This window comes from Thunnus thynnus, chromosome 20, assembly GCF_963924715.1.
Source record: "Thunnus thynnus chromosome 20, fThuThy2.1, whole genome shotgun sequence".
Classification (NCBI taxonomy): Eukaryota; Metazoa; Chordata; class Actinopteri; order Scombriformes; family Scombridae; genus Thunnus; species Thunnus thynnus.
This window is the reverse complement of record NC_089536.1, coordinates 26,620,208-26,644,401: the sequence shown is the minus strand read 5'-3', so window position 1 is coordinate 26,644,401 and position 24,194 is coordinate 26,620,208. Positions and strand designations below refer to the sequence as shown.

The window sequence follows — 24,194 nt, the reverse complement described above, 5'->3', positions numbered from 1 at the left end:
AGAGATCACTGTAAAGATGACTACAGGCCAGAAAAGCCAATATCAACCAATCGTGGTATCTCTGCAAATCAAAAGTCTTAAAGTCAGAACCTGGTTGGCCATATTGTAAGTGTCTTGGCTAATCTACTTTGGTGTGACAGTGTGATGAGCTGAAGACTTGGAAAGGATCTCTGTTGAGTTTGCAGGAATTAGTGAAACAGTAGCTCATCTCTAGAGTTTACAAGCCCTGTTACCACTTCAGGCTCAAACAGGACCAACCAGGTGTCTGTGAAGATTCTCAGTCATCCAGGTCAAAGGACATCTAGGAGTGCTAAGTCAAAGGCAACTGGACTCGCTGTAAATTCTTGAAGATGTTTCACCTCACATCCTAACTTAAGTGAAGAAGGTTTTCGGTTGAGAGGGAAAACTTCAAGAATTTACAGCAATCTAATTGCGGCAATGATATACAAATGAACTAATATCAAATCTGTAACTAAGACGAACTTAATGCAAAATTAATATTGTGTTCAACATGTCATCAACATCATTTATGTTGCAGCTGACTGTATAACATCACCTACTGTAGACTATAATATTCTCTCCTCCAATATCTCAGTGACAGTCACATGACTGCCTCTCATATTAGTCATGGAGCATTTTGCTTTAGAAAGATGTTTTTTAGTATCTAACTTCATGTCATAGGTTGTTCTCTCAGATAGCCAATTTCTCTCCATCAGCAGGCGCTTGTTTCCTGACCAGTACAATGTAACGTTGTTTTAGATGACAGTCTACATACGTTAAATTTCTAGAAATATCCTATATCTCCTCTCTTTAACCATTGATGGAGACTCTGTCTGGTGCTGTTCCACTGCTCAATGAAAAAAGAAGAACCAGTGATTATGTAGTTGGTCCCTCCAGTTTGGAAGCTTCACTGTTGAAAGGATTGTCATCAAAAAGCCGACTGGTCAATTGGGTCATGGCTCTCAGCCGTGTGACAAGAGCCGAGAGTTCAAAAATCCCCATCCAGAATCGAGAAGTTTGTCACTGAATCTGTGAGAAAGAGCCTGTCACAAGCCATTAAACCCCATGAAAGGCCCATTGCACCGACGATGGGTTCAGGTCCCCGCTGCCTGGTTAATCTGAATTTGCCTGCCTTTGTCCTTGTCCCTTCATGGACAATGAGCTGATTACAAGGCTGAGCAGCTGCAGCAAGGGAGGTAGAGAGGGAAAAGAGAGGGCATGGAGAGGGGGGTCAGACAGGGAGAGGAAGGACAGATAGACATGTGATATCATATATGACTGAACCAAGACCAACCTACATTCTAAAAAGGTTTTCAACTATCAAAATTTAAAAACCACAAAGAAATACAAGTGCTCACTTAGAGTAGGTCAAGGAAGGAGGTTTTTACCACCTCCACCTCAATCACTAGAAGAAGAAGACCTTCAATTGACTGATGTCAACTCGTTCCCAAATTCAAAGCTAAGCGTTGCGTCTGACTCAAGTTTTCAACATGCATTAAAATTCCCAAACCAATAATGTGTTGGTCCATATCTCAGTACTCTCTGACTTCCCATGCCAGGTCTGTGGCTCTCAGCTCCAAGCCCATTGGTTCCAACTGAAGATGCACATCTTTAAAAACAGCTCATTAATATGTGTGTGTATATATATATATATATATATATATATATGTGTGTGTGTGTGTGTGTGTGTGTGTGTGTGTGTGTGTGTGTGTGTGTGTGTATATATATATATACACACACACACACATATGTGTGTATATACATATATATATATATATATATATATATATATATATATATATATATATATATATATATATATATATATACACATATATATATATATATATATATTAAAAAGGCTCATTAATTTCCTAAAACAACTGGACATTGCAAACGTTACTCAACCAGGAGGAAATAGTGCATTTTTTGGGAACTACTTTCAGCGGTGGATGAACGCACATTGGAGTATTTCTGGCAGCAGGACGGTGTGTGTGGGATTGAGTCAAAATTAACTACAGTGTGTGTGTTCATGATAATGAAGGAACACCCAGTGCAACAGTGTAACTCATTGTGTGTTTTTATTAGTTTCTGAATAAGAGATATCAGGTTTTGATACACACACACAATACTTGTTAGCAGGATATACAGTATTCATTGTTGGTTTGGCTTTGCTCATGAGATTTGTTGACAATAAGAAAAATATAGAATTTCAGCAAACTTAAGCAAGCAAACTTTAAGGTCTAGATAATTAAATGGAGTGGATGGAACTGAATTTTTAAATCAAAACGTAGTAGAAATCCTGCATAGAGGAAAGGAAAAATAAAAGGAAAGATCTGTGCAGCTAAACTGATGTCTGTGTTTGTTTTCCAAGGGTCAAGTGACAGACACTAATCGAAGACTACAAGAAGCTGGGAGGGAGGTAAGAACGGCATGAATGTGCAGAAGACAAAAACGGTCGATTGTATTGTGCTGTCAGCACATATGCATGCTCGTTAACTGGAAGGACAGTTCTGCTTTAGACATGACCGTTCTTTAACCCAGTAGTTAGCAGTGGTGGTCTCTTTCTCATTGTCTCCTTCCTTTTGTGTGTTCCTTCCCTCAGGTGACAGCTCAGACAGAGGAGGTGATTCGCTGTCGGATCCAGCAGAGGAACATGGCCACCACTGTGGAGAAGCTCCAGCTCTGTATACCAGGTAGCACAGCTGATTAGGTGTTAATATGGTGTTAGGCACCCTGAGTGACCTCAGGGTGCTGCACTAGTCCATATACATGTACCTTCACCTTGAATATGACCAAATCAATACTTTGGAGAAAATCTTACACATAGGTGAGAGTGGCAGCCATGATAAGAGCCTATGGGATTCTCTAAGTATTACGAAAAGGTCCTTTATTACTTCATTTTCTATCTCCTGTAGCCCATGAAACACATGGCTATCATTCATGAAAGGAAAGGAGATACTGCTAAAAGTCCTTGTTCCAGCAAAAGAAGACCAAAAATCAAAGTTTGGATAAAATATAATATGTATTTGTAGGTTCACAGTCAAACATTATGTGTTTTCTCAGGTCTGTAAGGGTGTGCTTTGATCAGATTTGACAGCACAGGCAAAGGCTGCTAAATTGTGATTGGTTAACAGAAGTACGTGACATTACCGTTTTCCAACTGAGCCCAATGAGAAGAGCACAGACAAAAACAGAAATCTCTCATGTTTAAATGCCCAAAGAAAATAGTGTGTCCATGTTGGACCCATCACTCATATTGAGAAGCTGATTGAATATGTTCACACACAGTCTTGTGAAAATCACTCCCAATAATGATTTGTGACAATGTCCTTTTGCAGTAGACAGGTTTTGTGTGTGTAGTAAGAGATACACTGGATGGCTGTTGAAGTAAAAAGATGTCAGTATTTTTTTGTGTGATTTGAAGCTCAGGAGCTGACAAAAAGTGATGTTAAGCTAGACTAAGAATTTTGTGACACAGGTCAGATTTGGGCATTATTTGGACATTCCATATTCACACAGATGTAGTCTGATAGAGTGACAAACTCATTGGGAATCATATTATTCGTGCTGCAACTACCGCAGGATGAAGCTGAAAGTTCTTTGTTTTAAATGTGTTGGGGTTTTTTGTTGCTTTTTTCAGCAAATCTGAAAAAAACTCTGCCACTGACCCTGTTTCCTGTCTTCTCTTCCTTTGCAGTGCTAGAAATGTACAGCAAACTGAAGGAGCAGCTGGAATCTAAAAGGTATCCATCACAGTGTGGCAGATGTATACCTGTAATATACTGTCCTATTAAAATAACTCGGAATGTGGAATTTGAAACACTTATGTAAGATTCCCAGATTTTAAATGAATAGAAGTTATCAAATCAAAACTGAACAACTTTACAATACAGTCCTTTGAGCTAGAGAGAACAAGCTCCTGCCAGACTCTACTAGACCAGTCTGTTAAACTCTAGTGTTTGTAATGCAGGTTTCCTACCAATGTTTCAACTCACCCCTGCTACGTGGGTTTGATTGAACTTCATTTTTACCCCATGAACTTCATTGACAGGAAAATAATGACCCTTTCTTGTTCATTACTGTGGACCAAAGGAAGAGGCCATTCACTGGCAGGACAATTGACCCTCAGTATGCCCTTGTTCACAACAACGCCCCCTCACTGCAGCCCTGTCACGGCCCACAGACAATCCAAGGCAATTAGACCATGCTGGCCACCTTGTGTGATGTGTGTGTGTATGTTTGTGTGTGTGTGTTTGTGTGTAAGTGTGTGTAGAGTCTACTTTAAGCACTAATGACATGGACTAAGCACTGTGTCTATAAATTGGCATGAGTTTGTATGCCGCAAATGCACATTATTATCTGCACTGTATGTACTGCTGCTCAGGTCACATTTTGTTCAATGTCCCGCCACTTGCAGCCTTTGTTTCCTCCGTCTTGGTGCTCTGCACTCTGACAAACCTTTTCACTGTAGAGTTTATGAGGCTGTCTTCTGTTCATGTGTATACAACACATTTTACACTCACTGACCGACCAATTAGATCTCTTCACAGCCTGCCTATCAGCCTAATGATGGGAGCTCAGCACACTGACCTGAGGCTGAACCCTTGTGATGTGTGTACACTATGAAAGACCACAATAATAGGTTTCAGAATAGGCATTCGGAAATAAAATATGTAGCTCTTTGATTCCCCAGTTAGGCCTTTAAAACGTGAGCAAATAGCTCAATTAGCAAATAGGGAGCACTATCCCAACATATTTTGATATGCTGGTTACAATTTTAATACATTAGTCTGTAATCCATCAGGTGCACTCTCTGGATGCACTGTAAGTTGTCTCAGAACACTATCATGTACTTGTTTTACACCTGTTTTACATTTACTGCAATGCTGGTTTTTGCTACTGTTACCTTTCCTGTTACTTTCTATCGTTCCCTTTTCTTAATAAACCCTGGTCCATCTGTAACCAGGCAGTATGTGAACCAAATTTAAAAGTAAACTTAACCTTCATGCTTGTGCATAAAGGACCATAGCAGAGATTGCATCCTAACTGAAGCTATATTGTTTGTCTCTGCAGATACTATGCTGCATTGAAAACCATGGAGCAACTGGAGAAGGTCTACATCCCCAGGTAGGATCTATACCATCCAGATTTTGAAGGAATACTCCAATAAAACTCCTAAACCCCACCTGCAACTTAATCCCTTCTCCGCAGTTGATGCTTACACCATTACTACACAGAAAGCACTTCAGCCTTGTTTTTCAGTCACTTGTCTCACACTCATCTGATGAACAGATGAGTGTTGTAGACACATGAAAAATGGAGCACTTGCTGCTGCTCTGCTGACATGCTGCTCATGCTACGTGTCCTGTGCAGACATGGTGTTAGTGTGTTTCAAACAATCATCACAACAACCAGATTTTAAATGTAATTATTCAAATCAAGATTTTATTTACTTTACTTTGTGGTGTAGCTGGTGTTGTTGAATGCTCCACTATGTTTACCAGCTAGTCTTTAACTTTGTCTGTCTGCTGTTTGGTGCTGGCAGCGTACAGCAGGTTAATCAGAGCTCTTTCACTGAAAACAGCTGTCTGTTGCTGCTGGAAGTTAATGAGAACAGTAAGACCGAACCAAAACAGTAAAATTCCAGCTGTGAAACCAAAACACTGAGCTGCAAGAGGCTAAAAAGCTGTGTAGAGCTGAGGGAAACTGCAGAGATAGTGATAATTGTCTGTGGGTTTGTCACTACTAGCGACAGCATTCACATTATACATAGTTATTTGATCCATTGTTGATGTAAGAATATTGATTAGTGCAGCTTTAATATTGATTTCTTCTTGTTTATTGTCCCAGAATAACATCTCATTAAGGAGGCAATGGTGCCATCACATGGGAAAATTAAATTATCCTCAGTCTTACATGCAGAGCATTCTTTATAAAACTGTCACAAATAATATTGAAGATTCTGCTGGTTAGATTGGATAGTACTTTTGAAGGTAGACAGAACTGAATTGGTTGTGCTGTGTCTCTTGCAGAGTCAGCCAGTACAGGTTCTGTCAGATCATGGCCGAAAACCTGCCCAGACTGAGAGAGGAGATCAAGGAGATCTCCATGTCTGACCTCAAGGACTTCCTCGAGAGCATCAGAAAACACTCTGACAAGGTCGGAGAGACCGCCATGAGACAGGTAAGAGAGTTTGTGTTTTTAATAATTGTCCCAATAGCTGTGTGAAGGTATTTATCAGGTTATTGATCTGTGTATGTGTGTGTCATGTGTCCCTCCAGGCACAGCAGCACAGGACCTTTAACAGTGCAGTAGCAAAGCAGGCTAGTTTGGGCCACTACACCAAGCCTGTGTACTCCCTCAATGGACGAACACACACTCACACTCACAACGGTCTGATGATGGACGATGACACAGGAGATGAGGAGGAAGGCGATGAAGAGGTGATGAAACATCATGTGTATTTGGGGTCGTGACAGAAAGTGATCAGACTAGAATAAATATACTCATCTGTTCCTAAACTGGGTTTTATTTGTTGCCTCAGACTACAGGATGTTTAGTTCATTCTAATGCAATGGCAGCTAGATGTTCATAGAAAATGCAGTAGGAGTTGTGTTTTTCTGTTATACAAATGTCATGGCTACAATATTGAATCTATATTCATATATACAGTATGTAGATATTTGAGTCCTGATCACAAAGTCTCACAGAGTCTTTTTTCATGTTGCATAATGAATACCTCCTTTTCAAGCATATGATCACGCAGAAGAAATATTTAAGAGTAAACATGTTTCCTCATCTGTGTCTGACAGATTCTTACAGCTCAGGACCTGGTAGACTTCTCACCTGTCTACAGGTGTTTACACATTTACACTGTGCTGGTAGGTGTCTCTTTCTCACACATACACACTCACTCACTCACAAACTGGATCATAGCAGTGTCACAACACATTTTACAACTGTGAACTCTAAAACTCAAGCCAAAATGAAAGAAAATGTTATAGCAGCATTTAAAATTTAACATGATGAATTAATGACCTCTTCACTGACCATTTCTGTTGGACCTCTGCTCTCATTAGCCAGAATGCTCTCACTGATTCTCGCTAGTGGTGCCTGAAAGGTTATCCCAGTAATTTACCCGGAACTATGTGTGAAAGAGACTCAAGATATTCCGCTCCTATTAGCTAGGCCTGTGGAGGGCGCTGTAGGCAAACATCATCCTTTAAACAAGCTTTATTTTTATTTGTCCAAAATCATGAGAGATGTGTCCACTCAGGAGTGTTTTTGAAAAGCTATATTATTGCATTTTCAAATTTAGATGGCTTATGAGAGTGTTTCTCTTTCATTTACACCATTACAGCTTTCAAACATGCTCCGTTTCCTCAAGATTCGGTATTTCTCTAAATTCTATGCCACTGCATTAATTTTTTGAATATTTAAATAAAGGCATTCTGACTTGTAACAACAAAAACAATCTTGATCCACCTACAGTACTATGGTTATCAGTTACCATTGGAGTGGTTATTGAAGTCTGTTGTATTTCTTTGTGTCTGCAGGGTGACAGAGAAACATTTGAGAACTACTACAGGAAACAGAGGAAAAAACAGGCCAGGCTAGTACTGCAGCCACAGGCTAACATGGTGAGCAACACACAAACAGGCTCAAATGGAACCATAGACAATTGCTAATATAGTGGCAGCATCATTAAACACACATAATTATGAAATTCAAGAACTGAATGAAATTTGTAGTCCACACCAGGAGTTAACATTACTGACCTCAACTCTTCCATTTGGTAAAATGTTTTGGACGAAGCAGCTTTGACTCAGAGACGTAGAAGAGTTGATAGCCAGTAAAGTGAACGAGCCAGTAAGGCAGTAATTAACAAGCCCCACCTTTAGTGCTGGAAAATGCTCTCCAGTTCTTTTCTTGACTAAAGTTTTCATTTAAGGAAAATACAGCATATTAAATGAGGGCACTGAATTCCACTCTATTCCAATTTTCACTTGGAGCAACTGTGTATGGAATTAGAACAGTTCTCTTGTCGTCGCCCCCTTGTGGTAGTATCAAAAAAGACAACAAAAAGAAATGGCTGCTACCCCTGAAGACTGCACTGACTTCCACCAGGATAGCCTCAAAACTGGCTGCTATGAGAATCATTTGAAAGGCCTTGTAGTCACATTAAGTGTCTACACATAGTGTCTCTTAAGTGGAAGTATAAAGTGGTCCACAGTAACTGTAAAAAAATAACAAACATTGTTAAAAGGAGAACTGATCGTTTCTTGCATTACCTTGTTGCCTTGTTTTGGATGTTAGAATTTGACTGAACTTGTAAATCAGTCCCTACTCACAAATGCAATACCACAAGATAACATTCTATCTTTATCAATCTATCAATCTATATCAGTTGAGCAGGTGATGACTTAAGAAGCACTATGCTGTGATGGTTGCTGTGTGTGTTAACATGGATTTTTGTGTGTGTGTGTGTGTGTGTGTGTGTGTGTGTGTGTGTGTGTGTGTGTGTGAATGTCCAGCATGAGACCGTGGAAGGCTACAGAAAATACTTCAATCAGATTGTGGGGTGAGATTTTTTTTACACTTCAGTATCTCAGTACAGAATTTAATTTTTACATAACATCCCACTGACTTGATGATTATCTTGACTTTTCTGTGTGTGTGTGTGTGTGTGTGTGTGTGTGTGTGTGTGTGTGTGTGTGTGATCAGGTTCTTTGTTGTGGAGGACCATATCCTCCATGCCGCACGGGGGCTGGTGACCAGAGCTTTCACTGATGAACTGTGGAACATGGCCCTGTCCAAGATCATCGCTGTGCTCCGAACGCACTCTGTAGGCTCTCACTCACTCACACACACATGCGCACACACACACACACACACACACACCAGCAGGGAGTGAGCTGTGAAAGCAAAGGAGACTGTTGAGAGTTAATAGAGATAATAGAGCCTGCTGTGGATCTATTTATCCTTTAAGAACCTTCATTCATTGGCTGATACACACACACACACACAACACTGTGGAGGTCAGTGCACCCACAAACACACTAATGATGTCACTCTCAAGAGAAGAGGTCAAAACACACATACGCATGCAGCCAAAGAGGAGGTCATTGGAGCCTTAATGAGAGACAGATTGCAACAATAACAGCAGATTAAGAAGGCATATTCCTGACAGCTGGGCTCCAGTCAGTTGTAAATGACCCAGAGAATTATGCTAACAGGCCAGAGAATGGGCCGCACAGTGTGGGGTGAGAAGACTTACAAAGCCCTGGGTCTGCCCCCTGGCCTGCAGCCCCTCTGCTGGGCCATGACACAGGCAGCTCCACTCTGCCAGGTTCCTGCTTTTACCACTGCATGGTCAGCCCGCAGGGAGAAAGTCTTTCACAGACCTGTCGAGGAGGAGCCTGCTCACCTCAAATTCAGTGTACAAATGTTCAGAAATAATAGTTACAAATGGTCTACAAACTGTTAGTTCTCTCAATATATTAATTAATAAATCCCCCCAACACAACAGTTACTATTCAATTCATCATCATTAATAATAACAAATAAAAAAAAATACACTCCCTGACTAAAAAATCATGATATATTCTCACATAGCAAGGAACCAGAATCAGTACATTTACTCAAGTACTCAGTATTACAAAGCATTCATTTGAGAGCTATAGTCTCTACTACCTAAGAAAAATATTTGTATAGTGTATTTTAACACTGTGGTATTGCTAGTTTAGTAAAACATCTGTACATTTCTTCCACCACTGACCAGAGTATGGTCGATATAAACAGATACAAAGAATCTGCTGAGATACTTTCCTATCACTGCTGTGATTTGTTGCTGTTTAGTCCAGTCTCCATCTGATTGTTGGTGTGTGTGTGTCTGAGTAAACAGAGAGGCAGGCGGCTACTGCTTTACGTCAAATCTCAGGCTGTGTTCATTCTCTTGCTTGATTTACACACTCCTGTGTTTGGCAGGATCCTTGTGTCAATGTTAAGGGACTCGACTGTGCTGCTTTCAGGGTCATAAATCACTCTGAACTACAGAAAAATGGAGTGACTTTGTTGGTGTTAATTCACCCTTCATTAAGTCCCACCCCTCTCAGTTACTGTTGCTTGTCAAGCTTTGCTGTCTACCATTGCACACGGTTTACAATGACATTGTAGAAGATTTTTGGAAGAATGGTACTGTGTCTGAAAACACAACTTGTTCACTCATTCACTATTACATAATAACACATAATAGACACTCAATAAGTTTGAGCAGTAAACTGACATATCGGACACACATCATTTTGCAGGCATAGTGCTGTATCAATCAAATGTAATGCATTGGATTGTGGGATTGTTAGCACAGAGTAGTGTACATGCCATGCCTCTACTTCCTTCATCCATTGTGGATTTTTTGAGGGCTCTGTATAAAGCATACATTTCACACTCAGAATTCAGACACTTAAATAAAATAACAGAAAATAAATATAATGCACTATGTAGTAAAGAGGAAGTGGTTTCAGAAACAGCTGCTGTCTTTGAGCTCAAACAGAAGAAGACAAAAGCAGCTTCTCAGTTTTAGTCAATGACTGTTGATGTTGCTGACATGCCGACTATCACTGGCAGATTTTATTAGCTATAGATTGCTAGCTAATTAGCATACATTTTGTGAACTGGTTGGAAAGCCCTGTCTCCAGCTGATCTTTGTGATATTTCTGACTGTCTTATGAGAAAATGACCCAATAAAAGTATCTTAAATATGCATTTGGCTATATACTATATTACTCAGCACCATGCAATGATGCAAAAAGACTTCTGCTGCCAGTTTGCTTCATCAGAAGTGCTTTGGAAACACCTCTCCCCCCAAACACCTTTCCAATGTTGTAACTGGAGGGGCCTCCAACAATTTCTACAACTCTCCAAAACCAAATTTAATAACACTGTTTTACAAACCTCATTTTTAACATTCATTCATAAATGATTGTCTTATTATTGTTGCTGTTGCAGACGCAGTATCTCTCCCATATCTAACCTATATCAATCCAATTGTTTGCTGAATCTTTATTTGTTGTCTCCAGTCATACTGTGATGATCCAGACCTGGTCCTGGAGCTGAAGAACCTCATAGTCATCTTTGCTGACACACTACAGGTTGGTTCTTTGGCCTCAGTCAGGCTCAGAGCTGTACTTCATTTTAAGAACTTGTGACTGTGAGGTGTGTTGTAAAGCAGCTGAAACATATGATTTTGTGTGTTTGTGTGTACAGGGTTATGGTTTTCCAGTGAACCGACTGTTTGACTTACTGTTTGAGGTCAGAGACCAGTACAATGAAACTCTGCTGAAGAAGTGGGCACTGGTTTTCAGGTGGGCTTTGCTGTTTGCCTGTCTGTCTGTAGTTGTATTTCTGCTCATCTTTTAAAGTGTGAGGCAAAACCAAGCAGGTAGTTACATCCTTAAGTTTTGATCAAAACTCCAACGACGCTTCAGGAACTATTACTGCTAACACATAACGCTTTAAGACATATTATAAGACCAATGCATTGACCACATGGAATCTATATAAAGATGGACATAACGAGATGTGATGTACGGAGTGTTGCCTTTCATGCTCTAGAAACACATCCCACTACCTTGGACCCAAGCAAATGCTAGCTTACTGGGAACACTGACCTTACTTGAGCTAAAGTTTGCCAGTTTAGCTAAATTGTGCTAACAGTGCAGGTATCATAATCCAATAACATTTAACTGAGTGAAATATTGTGACAGTAGTGTAACTCAGTGTGAGTCCAGGAGCCATGGAGAACAGCAGGTGAACTGTCAATCACAGCCATCAATCAAACACCCACACAGCAGACATCAAAGCTATTATAAGTCCTCAAATCTTACTAACGCAGCAATAATTTCCAAAATGACCACCAGCACACTTATTAGAGGGCCTGAAATAAGAGACTGAGACCATAATAATTTGTTGAAAAAAGTGATTCTTAGTATCTCTAGAGAGAAGTTGAGGATTTTTGGGTGGCAGACAGTTGAAGCATCTAGTGGCTGTCAGTGGCACTTCAAGGTATTTCCACATTAGCTTCAACATCAAGCCATGGTAGTTGCTGCATTGTTGACCCTAACAAAGGCCACAAAACAAAATGCGTCGGTCTCACAAAAAAGTTGTTAATGCCACATGTCTTGCGATCTTAAATGTGTTGTATCGATCATAAGTCTTGATCTTGGTACAGGTTATGTAACTTATTTCTTTCCAGAGAGGACTTTTATGTTATTGAAATATCAGATTGTTGTCTTAACACATGTACAAATCTCCATGATGATTGTATGACCTTTATTTTGTACTTTAGGGTACACGTTTCTGATAAGTACAAGAAAATAAAACTACAGCACGTTTTCACCGTCAGATGAAAGTTGATGAAAACAACTGAACAAACTGTACTTTGTGTTAAAGAGAGAGATTCTCAAAGCTCTAATACTGTGCACAAACACTAAATTGTTATTTTCCACAGGGAGATCTTTGAGTTGGACAACTACAGTCCCATCCCAGTGGAAACAGAGGAGGAATATAAACTGGTGGTCAGCCGCTTTCCCTTCCATGATGCTGAGATAGAGAAGGTAACAAGTTCATGTAACATGTACTGACTCACAGAGCTAGTAAGGTCCTGAGCACCTATTCATAAAGCTATTAATTATTAGAATGTATGCAAAATCAGTAGTATTGTAGTCTTCTTATAGGACATTTGACATTTAATTTCTACAGCACTGCTGCATTAGGTAAAAGTGTTTTGAAGAATGAAACTGAGGTGAATATGAAACACATTTCTCCAGATGCTGACAGATAGGACTTGAATTTATTGACCTCAATGTGGAATTAGATAATGAATCACTGATTTAAAACTGTTTTCTGTATTTGTTGTCTGTCTGTGTGTGTGTAAGCAGCAGGACTTTCCTAAGAAGCTGCCAATGTCCCAGTCTGTCCCTCAGATCTACACACAGGTTAAAGAGTTCATTTACGCCAGTCTCAAGTTCTCAGAGTCACTACACCGCAGGTAGGTCTCACAGAACAGTCACTGTATGTTCATTCCAGTAGGTCGAGACTCAGTGACAAATCTCTATGAAGCAGACACCTTCTAATCTTTCTTAAGTTTTTTTGTCTCTGTGTTGTGAAACTGGACATTCTGGAAATTCTGGACTTTCTTAAAAATAAAGTTTGTTTGTTTATCCAGTTCAACAGAGATTGACGATATGTTGCGAAAATCAACCAACCTGCTGCTGACAAGAACACTCAGCAGCTGTCTGCAAAACCTCATCAAGAAACCTCACATAGGACTAACTGAGGTAGGATCAACACTAATGTTACCAACAGAGTTCACCCATGCTGTAGACCAATGGTTTATTATTGAAGATAAGATATTTGAAATTTGACTTGGACAGTAGTGCTACATACAACTGCAATCACCTTAAATTCAATATATAATTACTAGGGGTGTGCCCGAATATAAATACATTATTTGGCAAAGCACAAATAGTGGGTTTTATACGAATATTTTGTTTCATACAAATATTTTTAAAATTATTTGTTGGGGGTGTTCCCCAGAGATAAAGTTGAGCTACTGTTGTTCCCCTTCTCCTTTCCACAAAGTTAGGTTGTAAAAAATAGGCAATAAATGAGAAGTGCAAAGCATTAATTGCCTTTGAAGTTCCTCCCTACACGTGACACGGTGTGCTGTCTCTGTGTTATGGGTGTACAAATAGATAGGTCTGGCTGCAGTGAGGCGATGAGTAAAGTTTTAGCTCAGTAATCATCATAATTTTCTAAAATTAAAAGTGTAATAAAAACTAAAACAGGATTTTTAAGCCTCTTTCCATTTTTATTCAAATACAAATACAGATACAAATAATTTTGCTGCCTCAACAAATACAGATACAAATACAAATACTGGGATCTCTGCACATCCCTAGTAATTACATACAACAAAATAGAAAACATATGTAAATATTGCACATGCCCAGAGAGGTGAAAGATATAAATACCCAAACATTATAAAATGAGGAATGAAACCATACAACCAAAATTCATAATGCATAAAGCTGAATGCAACAGTGCCTCCTTACTTATGAGGCACTACAAGTAAGGATTGATCTGGTTGTTTGTTGAGAAGTGCTATGGATGTAGGGAGGAAAAAAAGCTTACAGTGGTTGTTTTCACATTTAATGGTTCTGTAATTTCTACCTGAAGGTAATAGTTCATATTTAGAATATAGAATGTGTGAAGGGTCCTTCAGAATTCTATGTGCATATCTAACAACAGTTCTCTCATAATTAGTGTGAAGTACGGGTGTTTTTCTTCCCTATCACTTCCATTGCTGTTTTCACCATCTTGTCAATTCTTGATGTTAACTGGACTGTAAGGGTGCTGTACCATGATATCTAATGATGTGTTCCAGCATAGCGTTGTAGAATGTGATCTTGTGAAAGAACATGATCTTGTTCTCTGAGCCAGCCTAGCACACAGCATGCATGTCATTTAACTTCTGAACAGCAGATGTGGTTGGAGTGTAGTAAAAGCTGAAATAAAATCCGTAAATAAAACACGTGAATATGCCTTGGGGTCCTCTAAATGCTTACTAATCAGGTGTGTTACACTGATAACAGCATCCTTTGTACAGATGGGCAGAGAGCTGGAACAGTGTGACTCTCTAAGGACTGTTGAAAAACAGGATTCCATGCCACAGTTAGTTCTGATGAGAATTTTTTTAGCAGGAAGGTGGGTAAGCCATCTATCCCCATTGATTTCTTATTGCATACTTTGCTAAAAATGGTCTGTACCTGCTTTGGTTCAACACAGATCTATATGTGGGCATGAGACGAACAGCCGAGTGATCTAAGTTGGAGAGAGGAGGAGCCTTGGCTTTGTAGGCTGGTTCCACATTTAACATTCTGGTGAAATCCTGTTAGTGCTTATTCAAGTCAACAGATATCAAGAATGAAGATGAGGGCCTTAGGAGTGCACTAGAGTTGGGTGTGAAGGCGTTCTGGCAGATGATTTGCAGCTCATTTCCACTTGGAGGAATATACACAGCACAGATGATGATGTTCCCAAACTCTCAAGGGAGGTAAGGGAGGTCTCATGGAGAGACAGAGCACTTCTAAGTCAGGGTCGCATGTAGTTTCTCTAATTGTGTATTGTTTACACCAGTTATTACTCAGCTCCAGCATTGAGTCTGGTATATCCTGGTGGAGCCATGTTTCAGTGAACACCATGATGCATGTACTCATGACAAAACCTTCTGAGCTCCTCCATTTTGTTACGCAGTGACCTTAATTTAGTCTAAAAGCTGAACCTTGTTCTCTCTCTGTAGCTGGTGCAGATCATCATTAACACCACCCACCTGGAGCAGGCCTGCAGGTATCTAGAGGAGTTCATAACAAACATCACCAACGTCTCCCCCGAAACAGTACACACCACAAGACTTTATGGCTTGTCCACCTTCAAGGTAACACATGAATGTGATATGGATTCTTCTTTGTGTTTGTATTTTGTGTATATGTTAATCACTGATGTTTGTTTTTGGAATAATGTGTCTTCGGGGCACATTTTTTCCTCTGTCTTTGACTAAAGACAGTCAGCATGCTAAATAAAAGCAACACAAACAAAGCTCTCATGTGATAATATGATTGTTCTAACAATAGTTCAGTGTGGCAGCCAGCTGTATTGGCTATATTTGATTATATATCATATTTCATCATGTGTATGTATTTCACTCATGTGAAATTAAGTTGAGATAATTACACCAACAAATTTTGATTATTAACGTTCTCATCATCAGTCAATAGTACTGTGTATCAAAATTTTTCTAGTCATTTGTTAAATCAAGTTCAAATCACACTAACTCAGTTGTCCACATTTGAAGAATAGGGCCATGGTCTGACAAATTGCTAATGCTAGCATAAAAGCTAGCATAACAGTTTTCAGGTTTGCAGATTGTTCATGCATACATAGAAATTTGTATCTCTGTTCCTGGATGACTGTATGTATTTAAAACTATTTTTTTTTAATTAAGTCTGGTCAAAGGATCTCATAAAAGATGTTTTCCAGGATGCTCGTCATGCTGCAGAGGGAGAGATTTATACCAAACTGAACCAGAAGATCGATGAGTTTATCCAGCTTGCAGACTATGAATGGGGCATGGCTGAGTCGGACGGTCGTGCGTCTGGATATCTCATGGACCTGATCAACTTCCTGCGTTCCACTTTCCAGGTCTTCACACACCTCCCGGTGAGTTGGACACGCCCACTAACCTCTGACCCATTTACCTTGAACCCGCCGCCTTTCTCTTGGAAGTGTGGGACATTGTCTTCTTGGTTTTGAGATTGATTTTAGTTGTATTTAAACAGTGTGTGGCAGTGTTGATTGTGTTTTTGTTGATAATAGGGATGTGATCATTTCTTTTTTTTTCTTTCCATTTTCCCTAAACCCCCCACAGTTGTCTGCTGTTTTTGCTTGTTTTGCTTTGCTGTGATGTTCATCACATCCCTATTAAAATGTGTGTACTGTCTGAAAGTGACTTGTTTTGAAGTTTGTGCAAAGTTGAATTGAGTATGTGTTACGTTCGGTCCATATGCATGGTGATTGTGCTGTTACTGACTTGTAGACTGCTTTTGCACATACTGACATCATCCACCTGAACAAGGCACTATTTGGTGATAGCAAAGTGTGATGGACTTGGTCAGTAAATGTGTGTTTTGGCAACTGCAGCCTGTTGAGTTCCTCTCTCCGTGGGCCACGTGCCTGCTCTTCTCTCCAAACATCCCTTCCCGTCTTGAATGAGTTCCAGCTTGTTTGTCTCCTGTCTCCCCATCCACACCCGCTGTAACGAACAGCACTTTAACGCTATAATGATTTGTTTTACTACCAGTTTTACTCCTTGATTAATTTGACTTGTGTCAAGCATGCACGATTACTCTAGTTGAATTTACCTCCTCCTGTCCATTTATTGTTGCCACATTTCTTTTCCTGTCCTTTCCCTCTTTCCCTCCCCCTCTTCCATTTTTGGTTGGTTTGGGGGTGTCTCTGCTCAGAATAACAACAATGACCATGCATCGATGTCGGTGAGTATTCCTGCCTGGCTGTTACACCACTTTACTGCCTTTTTACAGGCAGAGGGGAGATGAAAAGCATGCTTATGTTTGACTGTGGAAGCTCCACTACTCCAGGCTTGTTGGTTCTTCTGGCACCTGTTGTAACCCTTATTGGGGACACCGGACGACAGTGTTTATGTTTGCATTTTAGCAATAAATGCTCTCATCCAGGGGTGATTTTGAGTGAGGGAGGATCAAGTGGCAACCACCACAGCTGAAAGCCAAAGCCAATGGAGAAGATCCAGTAATGGCTGCTAGATGCTGGCCAAGAAAGCTTATTCACTCTCTGCAACCTATTTTACTTCTTTTCTGTGTCTCTCACAAGGGTGTAGGTTTCAGAAGAAAGGGCATGATTTCAGAAGAAAAAAGGATCAAATTAGAACAGTAAACATGTGGAGTTGCTTTGAAAATTAATCTCAAAGTCGGACACAATAGCAACTGTCATGTGTGACAAAGTAATCTCACCTCAGAGCTCCACTTACTAGCTTTTTCTGAGCTTTGTTGTCACACATATTGAGCCCAAAATTCAAGACTGAACTTCCATGATCAACTGGAATCTTATCTCGGGGCATCTGTTCCTGTGTTTAAAGAACTTGATCATTACATCCCACTCACTATTTTCTGTTTGCCTGTGTTGGCCCAGTTGCATGCTTTTGTAACTTAACATGAGTTATGACAAAGTTTTATCTGTACTGTTGTATTTTGAGGTATGAGAGTGCATGGCATCAGGCACAGGAATGTAACATAAGAGATTTTAATCTGGTCCCATTTGAGGATGTGCTGTATCTTTTTTTTCCACAGAATGAGAGTTAGTGAGGTGTCACCACGTGGCATGTTCAGCCTTCACTTTCTTTTATGCACTTGATTTTATGCCATCACTTTGACAAAATCTGTACGTTCTCAGAATTTGTCTGTTGTAGGAGTAAGAATCTTGGGACAACTTGATACCATTTCACAACAAGCCTGTAAACTGCTACTTCAGCTGCATGATGGGATATATTTAATGAGCCTTATTGTTCTTTCTGCCTCGCTATCAAGTCCATATGACAGTGTGTGACCAACAGCTCTTACTCACCTCTGGAGCTTTAGTCTTCCCCCTTTTCTGTTAATTTTGAGTTTTAGTCTTCACTTTCTTTGTTTTTTTTAATTTAAGCTCAATTTGAGTTTTTATCTAGTCAATTATGTTTTTATAGTTTTATTATTACATTTAAGGTGTAGATAAGCCATTGTAATGGAATGAATGAGTATTTTTTTTATTATTCATATCCTTTGCTTTAATTTGATGCCTCACTGCATTTTTTGAAAGTATTTGTGTCTATGTGGAAGTGGACAGTGGTGTGAAAGCAACACTTCAATGAATAGCTTGGAGAAAGTGTGCACGGCTGGATGATAGGGCCAAAAAATAAAGTAGCTCAGAAACCAATTCAATTCACAATTTTACACTCTGTCTTTTATCAACATCAGCCTGATATCTACAGACTGCTAGTGTTAGCTACCCAGCGGCTAGAGACAAACTGAACAAAGTAGAATTTACATACTGTTCAGCCGACTCTCAGCTCCCATTACCATAGATAATGCCTCGTTACGGACACAAACAGAGTGCAGAGTCTTTTGCAGGCACTGATTGTCTCTCCAGTGTTGTTTTTAATAGGGGTTGTGTCCTTATGGAAATCTTTATCTCAGTAAGAATGTTGGCTGTGCTTTATCCTTGAAATTTGAGTCACCACATCATCCTTGTGTTTGGCAGTTGTTGCATGAATGTCTTTGAGAACTGATAGTGTTGATGTACTGTTCAGTTCCTGTTTACCACAAACATGAACTGTACTGTACAGATTATTTCAAAGTTATTGTTGAATTTAACACTTGAGGAAAGGTTTAACTTATGACAGTTCCACTTGTTCTAAGCTGGATAATAATTTCAAACTTGGATTTTCACAAAATCAAGAACACCTCAAGCCATGGACGCAGATTTGAGTATGGACAGTAGGGACATGTCCCTATTAATATCAAGGTGTTGCTGGATTGTCCCTACCGAGATTTTTACTGATCTCAAACAATCTAGCCCCTTTAACTCCACATAATGTTAACAGTAAGATCTCTGCAGAGCTGCCAGGTTTTTGCGTTTTCTGAAAAAAGGTGTGCTACTGTGATAAAGAGTGAAAGAGCATGATATGGGGGATGCTTGACCTGATGATCTGGCAACCCTCAACCTCAAGTTATACACATTATTGACTAGCAGCAGCAGTAGCAGTAGTGGAGTCGGTGAGGTGGAGAGTCTGAAGCAGTTAGTATTTATAGTGATAATGTTCCAAACGTCACAGAATTGAAAATGACTTCGCTGGACAAAACTAAGATCATTTGATATTATATTTAATTTCAGGTGTTAGGTGTTGTTGGTGAATTTGTGATTGCTGCTCAGACATGCTGTTTACTTAAACAACTTAATTACTGTTGGTGAAAATTCCTGCTAAATGCAAATGAAGACATCTGGTCCTTTTTAAAGAAGAACCAAAATGTCATTAACAGTTGAGTTGATAAGAATGTTCTGTAATCACAGTCATCTTTGAAATTAGTGGTAGATGGATTAAGAGCAGAGTTATTATTGCATATGTTTCCTCAAGACATAAACATGATTTTTAAGCTAAATGAGCCATAGCCGGTCTAACTGATTTGTTTGACTGTCAGGCATCATTTAATTATGAATATCCTGTCAGCAGCAGCCTGAGCAGCACACACAGACAGGTGAGCTCTGATGTCATAGTGAAAGATCTAGCCATAAGTTCAGGAGTTGAATGAAAAATAATACAAATCGAAGTTTTTGAGATGATTTAAAGGTAGGTTTGAGCTTCACTGTGGTTGTCATGAAACTCTTGTGTCGCCCAAATCCACAAACTGAAAGGACAGAATCTCAGGTGAGGTGTGAAAACCTTACAGAGCAATACATTACCTACAGGTTTCTAAACATTTCTTTTTTTTGTAAAATTTATTGTGACAGTCTATCATATTTATAGTTAAGTAGTCCATCAATAAAATGTAAAAATCAGAGAAAAAATCATGATACATGTCCAATTTCAGGCAAGTCAGCAAATGCATATTCAGTAAAGAAAACATTTTGCTGAGTCAGGCTCTTTAGAGAAAAGAAAAAAGAGTGATGGAGAGCAAGTAAAAAATGTCCCTACCAAAGTTAAAACCAAACCTACACCCTTGTCTCAAGCAATGGAAACACTCACAATTCTTACCTGCTTTGGAGATGTAAACATGATGCTATGGAAGTATATGGAGTGTTACATGTGGATTATTATTGATTGAGCTTGTGTTGTGCCTTACCTGCATGTGTTGGGCTATCTGTGGTTTTTGTTTTACCTATAATGTGTTGTAAAGAAGACATGTTTGGACACTGTAGCACTGTAAATGGTCTCATGCCTCTTAGTGACAGATCTCATCACCCGGTGATAATTTAATGGTAATCAAAGCATGTTTATTGTACATATTCATATTCATGATCATCAGGGGTTGGGAACCTATTTAACCTCGTTGATTAGATTAATAGTACATTATTCTTTTGTATACCAAAAACCATTTCACTGGAGCCTTTCATTTTTCCTCTATGCATTATGAAAGTATTCCTGTTGTCTTGCAATATGCTGATGACACAGAAATGTTCTCTTCTGACCAAAATGCGGTTGTTATTAATTTTAAACATTCTTTCTCCTTCAGTCTGAATATGACTTATTGTAATTGAATCAATTAGTTGTTAATGTATAAAGAACACTTGAAAATCAAGCCCTTGCCATCACATAAAGATCCATATATCTAAGTATGTATCTTGATAATGATCTTACCTTGAGCCCATATTCACAAAATTAGAAAGATGCTCATGTAGAAACTCTGTCTACAACAAGATGAGGTCATATCTTAACTCTCTATTAATGCAAACACACTGGAAACCATCTCCTGCTGTCTGCCAGTTTCAGCTTCTACTATCAAGGAAATTAGTGAAGACATTACATGGTTTTCAAAAAAAAGCTGTTGTCAAGACGCAACCCAACAAGATGAGAATGTGTCACCTGAGCCGTCTTACAGCATGCAATCCAGTACCAACTTTTAATAACAACTAATTCAATCACTCCTGGTAGTATTGAGCCATGCCTAAGCCTACCTCTAACCCCTGATGCTGGAATTATTCTTAATTTGATTTTAAAGTTTATTTTTTCAAAGTCCAGTCTAGTATGTAATGCTTCCCCCTAGATGGGCCTGTAAAATACACAGAACTTGACAAGGAAATACATTCAAAACAGCACAAAACCCAAACAATGGTGCAGTAAAATTAGATTAAAATAAATCTCAATTACAAACACCAGATCATTCATGACTACATGACTCACACCCCTTTAAAAACTGTTTGAACTTGACAGTTCTCTGAAGATTCCTGTTATCATCTCTATGGGTGTACACAGAGAGGTTGGAATGTCAGAGGTGTGTAGAGTAGCTGTTGTGCATGGCTCCCAAATTGCAAGCTGAGCATCAAGCAAGCAGATTTGATGACTTAACTCCTTCTGAGAGACAGAAGCAGAAAAACACAGAAATGTTAGACACAAAATCTGTACATGTCACTGTTAAGTTTTTGATATTATACCTTTTGTAATGCTTTGAGACCCACAAATGAAATCCCATTCACCTCTCTTATATTGGAGGGACATCATAAATCCCAGAGATATCTCAGTCACATTAATCTGCATGGCTACATACCATCTGGAGTAAGTATTGAGTATAGGGTAATTACTTGACCCTTAAAACCAAAAATTGAAATTGGGTCTCTCATCATATCAGAGGTAGCACTTCTCTTTCATACATCAGCTGTGCACATGAGCCATTCCTACTTCAAGCTCAAAAGCTCAAATCATAATTGTCATAATGACATTTTATCTACAGCTTCTGTACCACCAGACACCCTCATGTTCTATATTAGTCCTTTTGTCTTTGTCTTTTGTGTATTGTTTTCTGCTTCTATATCAGTAATTCATCTTGTTTTGTCATTTCGATCTGTTGTTTCCATTATGATTTGTATTGACATCATGCACAATGTCGATACAGTATGTCTGCGCCGATGTGTCTGACCGTCTTTATGGGCTTGTATGTGTATACAGTGAGTCTCTCCTTCAAATCATCACCACCCTTGCTGAGGATAGGCAAAGGGCAGCAGCTCCTTTCTTGGTTTGCTCATGGTCTTGTTGAAAATCGGCAGGTCACATTACTTATGAAAGACACATTCTCAGATCATATTCCCCTGTTGGCCAAGTTATCTTTACCCAAAGAGGCATTCAATACAGTAGTCAAAAGTAAGCCAAAAATGCTTAGTGTTCAGTCTAAATACATCTTAAAGCACTGGTCACACCTGCAATTGACTAAATAAAGTTCATCCATGCATCCTTGCAAAATAGCTTGCTGACAAAGTGACTACTGGGAGGGCTAGTTGACAAACTACTGTAGCTGGCAAGTCAACTGCTAACACACTAGCCGGTGAGAAACATGAGAGTCAACAGTAAGATGTCTACTGTCTATAAAGCATGCCTCTTGAGTACAGCTGCTTATACTCCAGCAGAGCAGGGTTATATAAATGTGGATGGTGCAACACAGTTAATATGTTACGATAGTTTCCTCTGTTTTGAACCTCAAAGGTCAGCCCTGTCAAGACTATTTGCTGTTGGTCAAAGATGCAAATTTACATGTCAAAGTTCACAAAGTTGAACTTGATACAAGAGATTTGTGTGGATTTAGTTTGCCATGTGAGTGAATCCACTGCCTCTGGCAATTCTATCGAAATAAACTGATTTCCCTCCATAACTTTGCTGTTTTAAATGCAGGTGTGACCCATCCTCAAGAGTCTGACCAAGCACTCAATGCCATATTTTGATACTTTGACAGTTCCCCATATTTTTTTTCTCTACTTGAAAAAGTACACTGGTTGCTAGCAAATCTAATCCAAAAAATAGATGTCACCCTTGTTGGGTTTGCTTCCAGTATGCTTGTTGCACAGGTATTGACATTTTGTTAAGAATAATTGTTCATCCCCATATTTTGTACTTCACTGCTGATGCAAGTGATACATAAGTCATGTTTTACAGAACCTTTTTTCTGCTATGTCCAAGTGGGGTGTGGCAGTTCTTAAGCAGATTTAAATTTTCTAAGCGGGAAGACGCCTGATTTGTTTTTAATTCACTTTTGAAAACTGTAAAATCGACTATCTGGCAAAAAGCTTTCTGGCTTGCACCCCATAGGTTCCTGACCCCTGAGCTAAATGGTAGATGGTATGAAGTGCAGGATACAATGACGGATACAATGACTGATACAGCTGCACCTATATTATCCTCTGTTTACCCAGAATTCAAGGTGAAGCTAACACTTCTTTTGCCCTTCTTGCTTTTTATCCCCCATATCTGTTTTTACTCCTATATCTACTTCCCACTATCCCTCCTTCTGTTCTTTTACCATTTAACCTTTTAATCTCTTGCCGATTGTTCCCCACAATATCTTTTATACCTCCTTACTCCCCTCCTTTCACAAATCTGTCCTTCCTACACACATTATACCATCTTAATCTTCTGTACCTATGATCCCTCCCTCTCTTTATTCATGTTCAACCCTTTGAATGACCTCATACTGCCTCTGTCCCTTCTGCCTTCTCATTCTCATTTACTGTCCTCCTCATCCCCATCCTCATCTGTCTTATACTGTTCCATCTTTCCCTCCTTTCTTGCATCCTCTCTTTCTCTGTCACCCTTCCTTCTCCTCCCTCCCTCTCTCCCCCCATTCCTCTCTCTGCAGGGTAAAGTGGCCCAGACAGCTTGTATGTCAGCCTGTAAGCATCTGTCCACATCACTGATGCAGATGCTGCTGGACACAGAACTGAAACAGATCAGCATGGGGGCCATTCAGCAATTCAACTTGGATGTCATTCAATGCGAATGTGAGTATAAAGAGATTTAATGTTAATTGTTTAATGTTTTTAATTATTTCCTGTTATCTGTCTGTGGGTGCATGTGTATGAAA

At 39.4% G+C, this 24,194-nt stretch overlaps 1 protein-coding gene across 6 annotated transcripts in view; it reads left to right on the top strand.

Moving 5' to 3' along the window:
* exoc6 (exocyst complex component 6) overlaps window positions 1-24,194 on the top strand; it is a 55,496-nt gene that overhangs the window by 13,854 nt on the left and 17,448 nt on the right. For 3 of the 6 annotated variants that reach the window (XR_010925017.1, XM_067577219.1, XM_067577221.1), the window contains exons 3-21: window positions 2,375-2,422; window positions 2,606-2,696; window positions 3,701-3,746; window positions 5,077-5,130; window positions 6,036-6,186; window positions 6,285-6,446; window positions 6,816-6,884; window positions 7,560-7,643; window positions 8,538-8,584; window positions 8,728-8,848; window positions 11,082-11,153; window positions 11,269-11,366; window positions 12,512-12,617; window positions 12,942-13,051; window positions 13,229-13,340; window positions 15,365-15,499; window positions 16,102-16,281; window positions 17,085-17,114; window positions 23,970-24,111. Coding sequence is in view for 5 of the 6 variants with exons in the window: in XM_067577219.1 (XP_067433320.1) it covers window positions 2,375-2,422; window positions 2,606-2,696; window positions 3,701-3,746; window positions 5,077-5,130; window positions 6,036-6,186; window positions 6,285-6,446; window positions 6,816-6,884; window positions 7,560-7,643; window positions 8,538-8,584; window positions 8,728-8,848; window positions 11,082-11,153; window positions 11,269-11,366; window positions 12,512-12,617; window positions 12,942-13,051; window positions 13,229-13,340; window positions 15,365-15,499; window positions 16,102-16,281; window positions 17,085-17,114; window positions 23,970-24,111 (1,858 nt within the window). In the remaining variant the exon portion in view is untranslated. Of the gene's footprint in view, window positions 1-2,374; window positions 2,423-2,605; window positions 2,697-3,700; window positions 3,747-5,076; window positions 5,131-6,035; window positions 6,187-6,284; window positions 6,447-6,815; window positions 6,885-7,559; window positions 7,644-8,537; window positions 8,585-8,727; window positions 8,849-11,081; window positions 11,154-11,268; window positions 11,367-12,511; window positions 12,618-12,941; window positions 13,052-13,228; window positions 13,341-15,364; window positions 15,500-16,101; window positions 16,282-16,489; window positions 17,028-17,084; window positions 17,115-23,969; window positions 24,112-24,194 lie in introns of those variants that run through there. The other 3 variants (XM_067577220.1, XM_067577222.1, XM_067577223.1) reach the window with 2 other exon arrangements.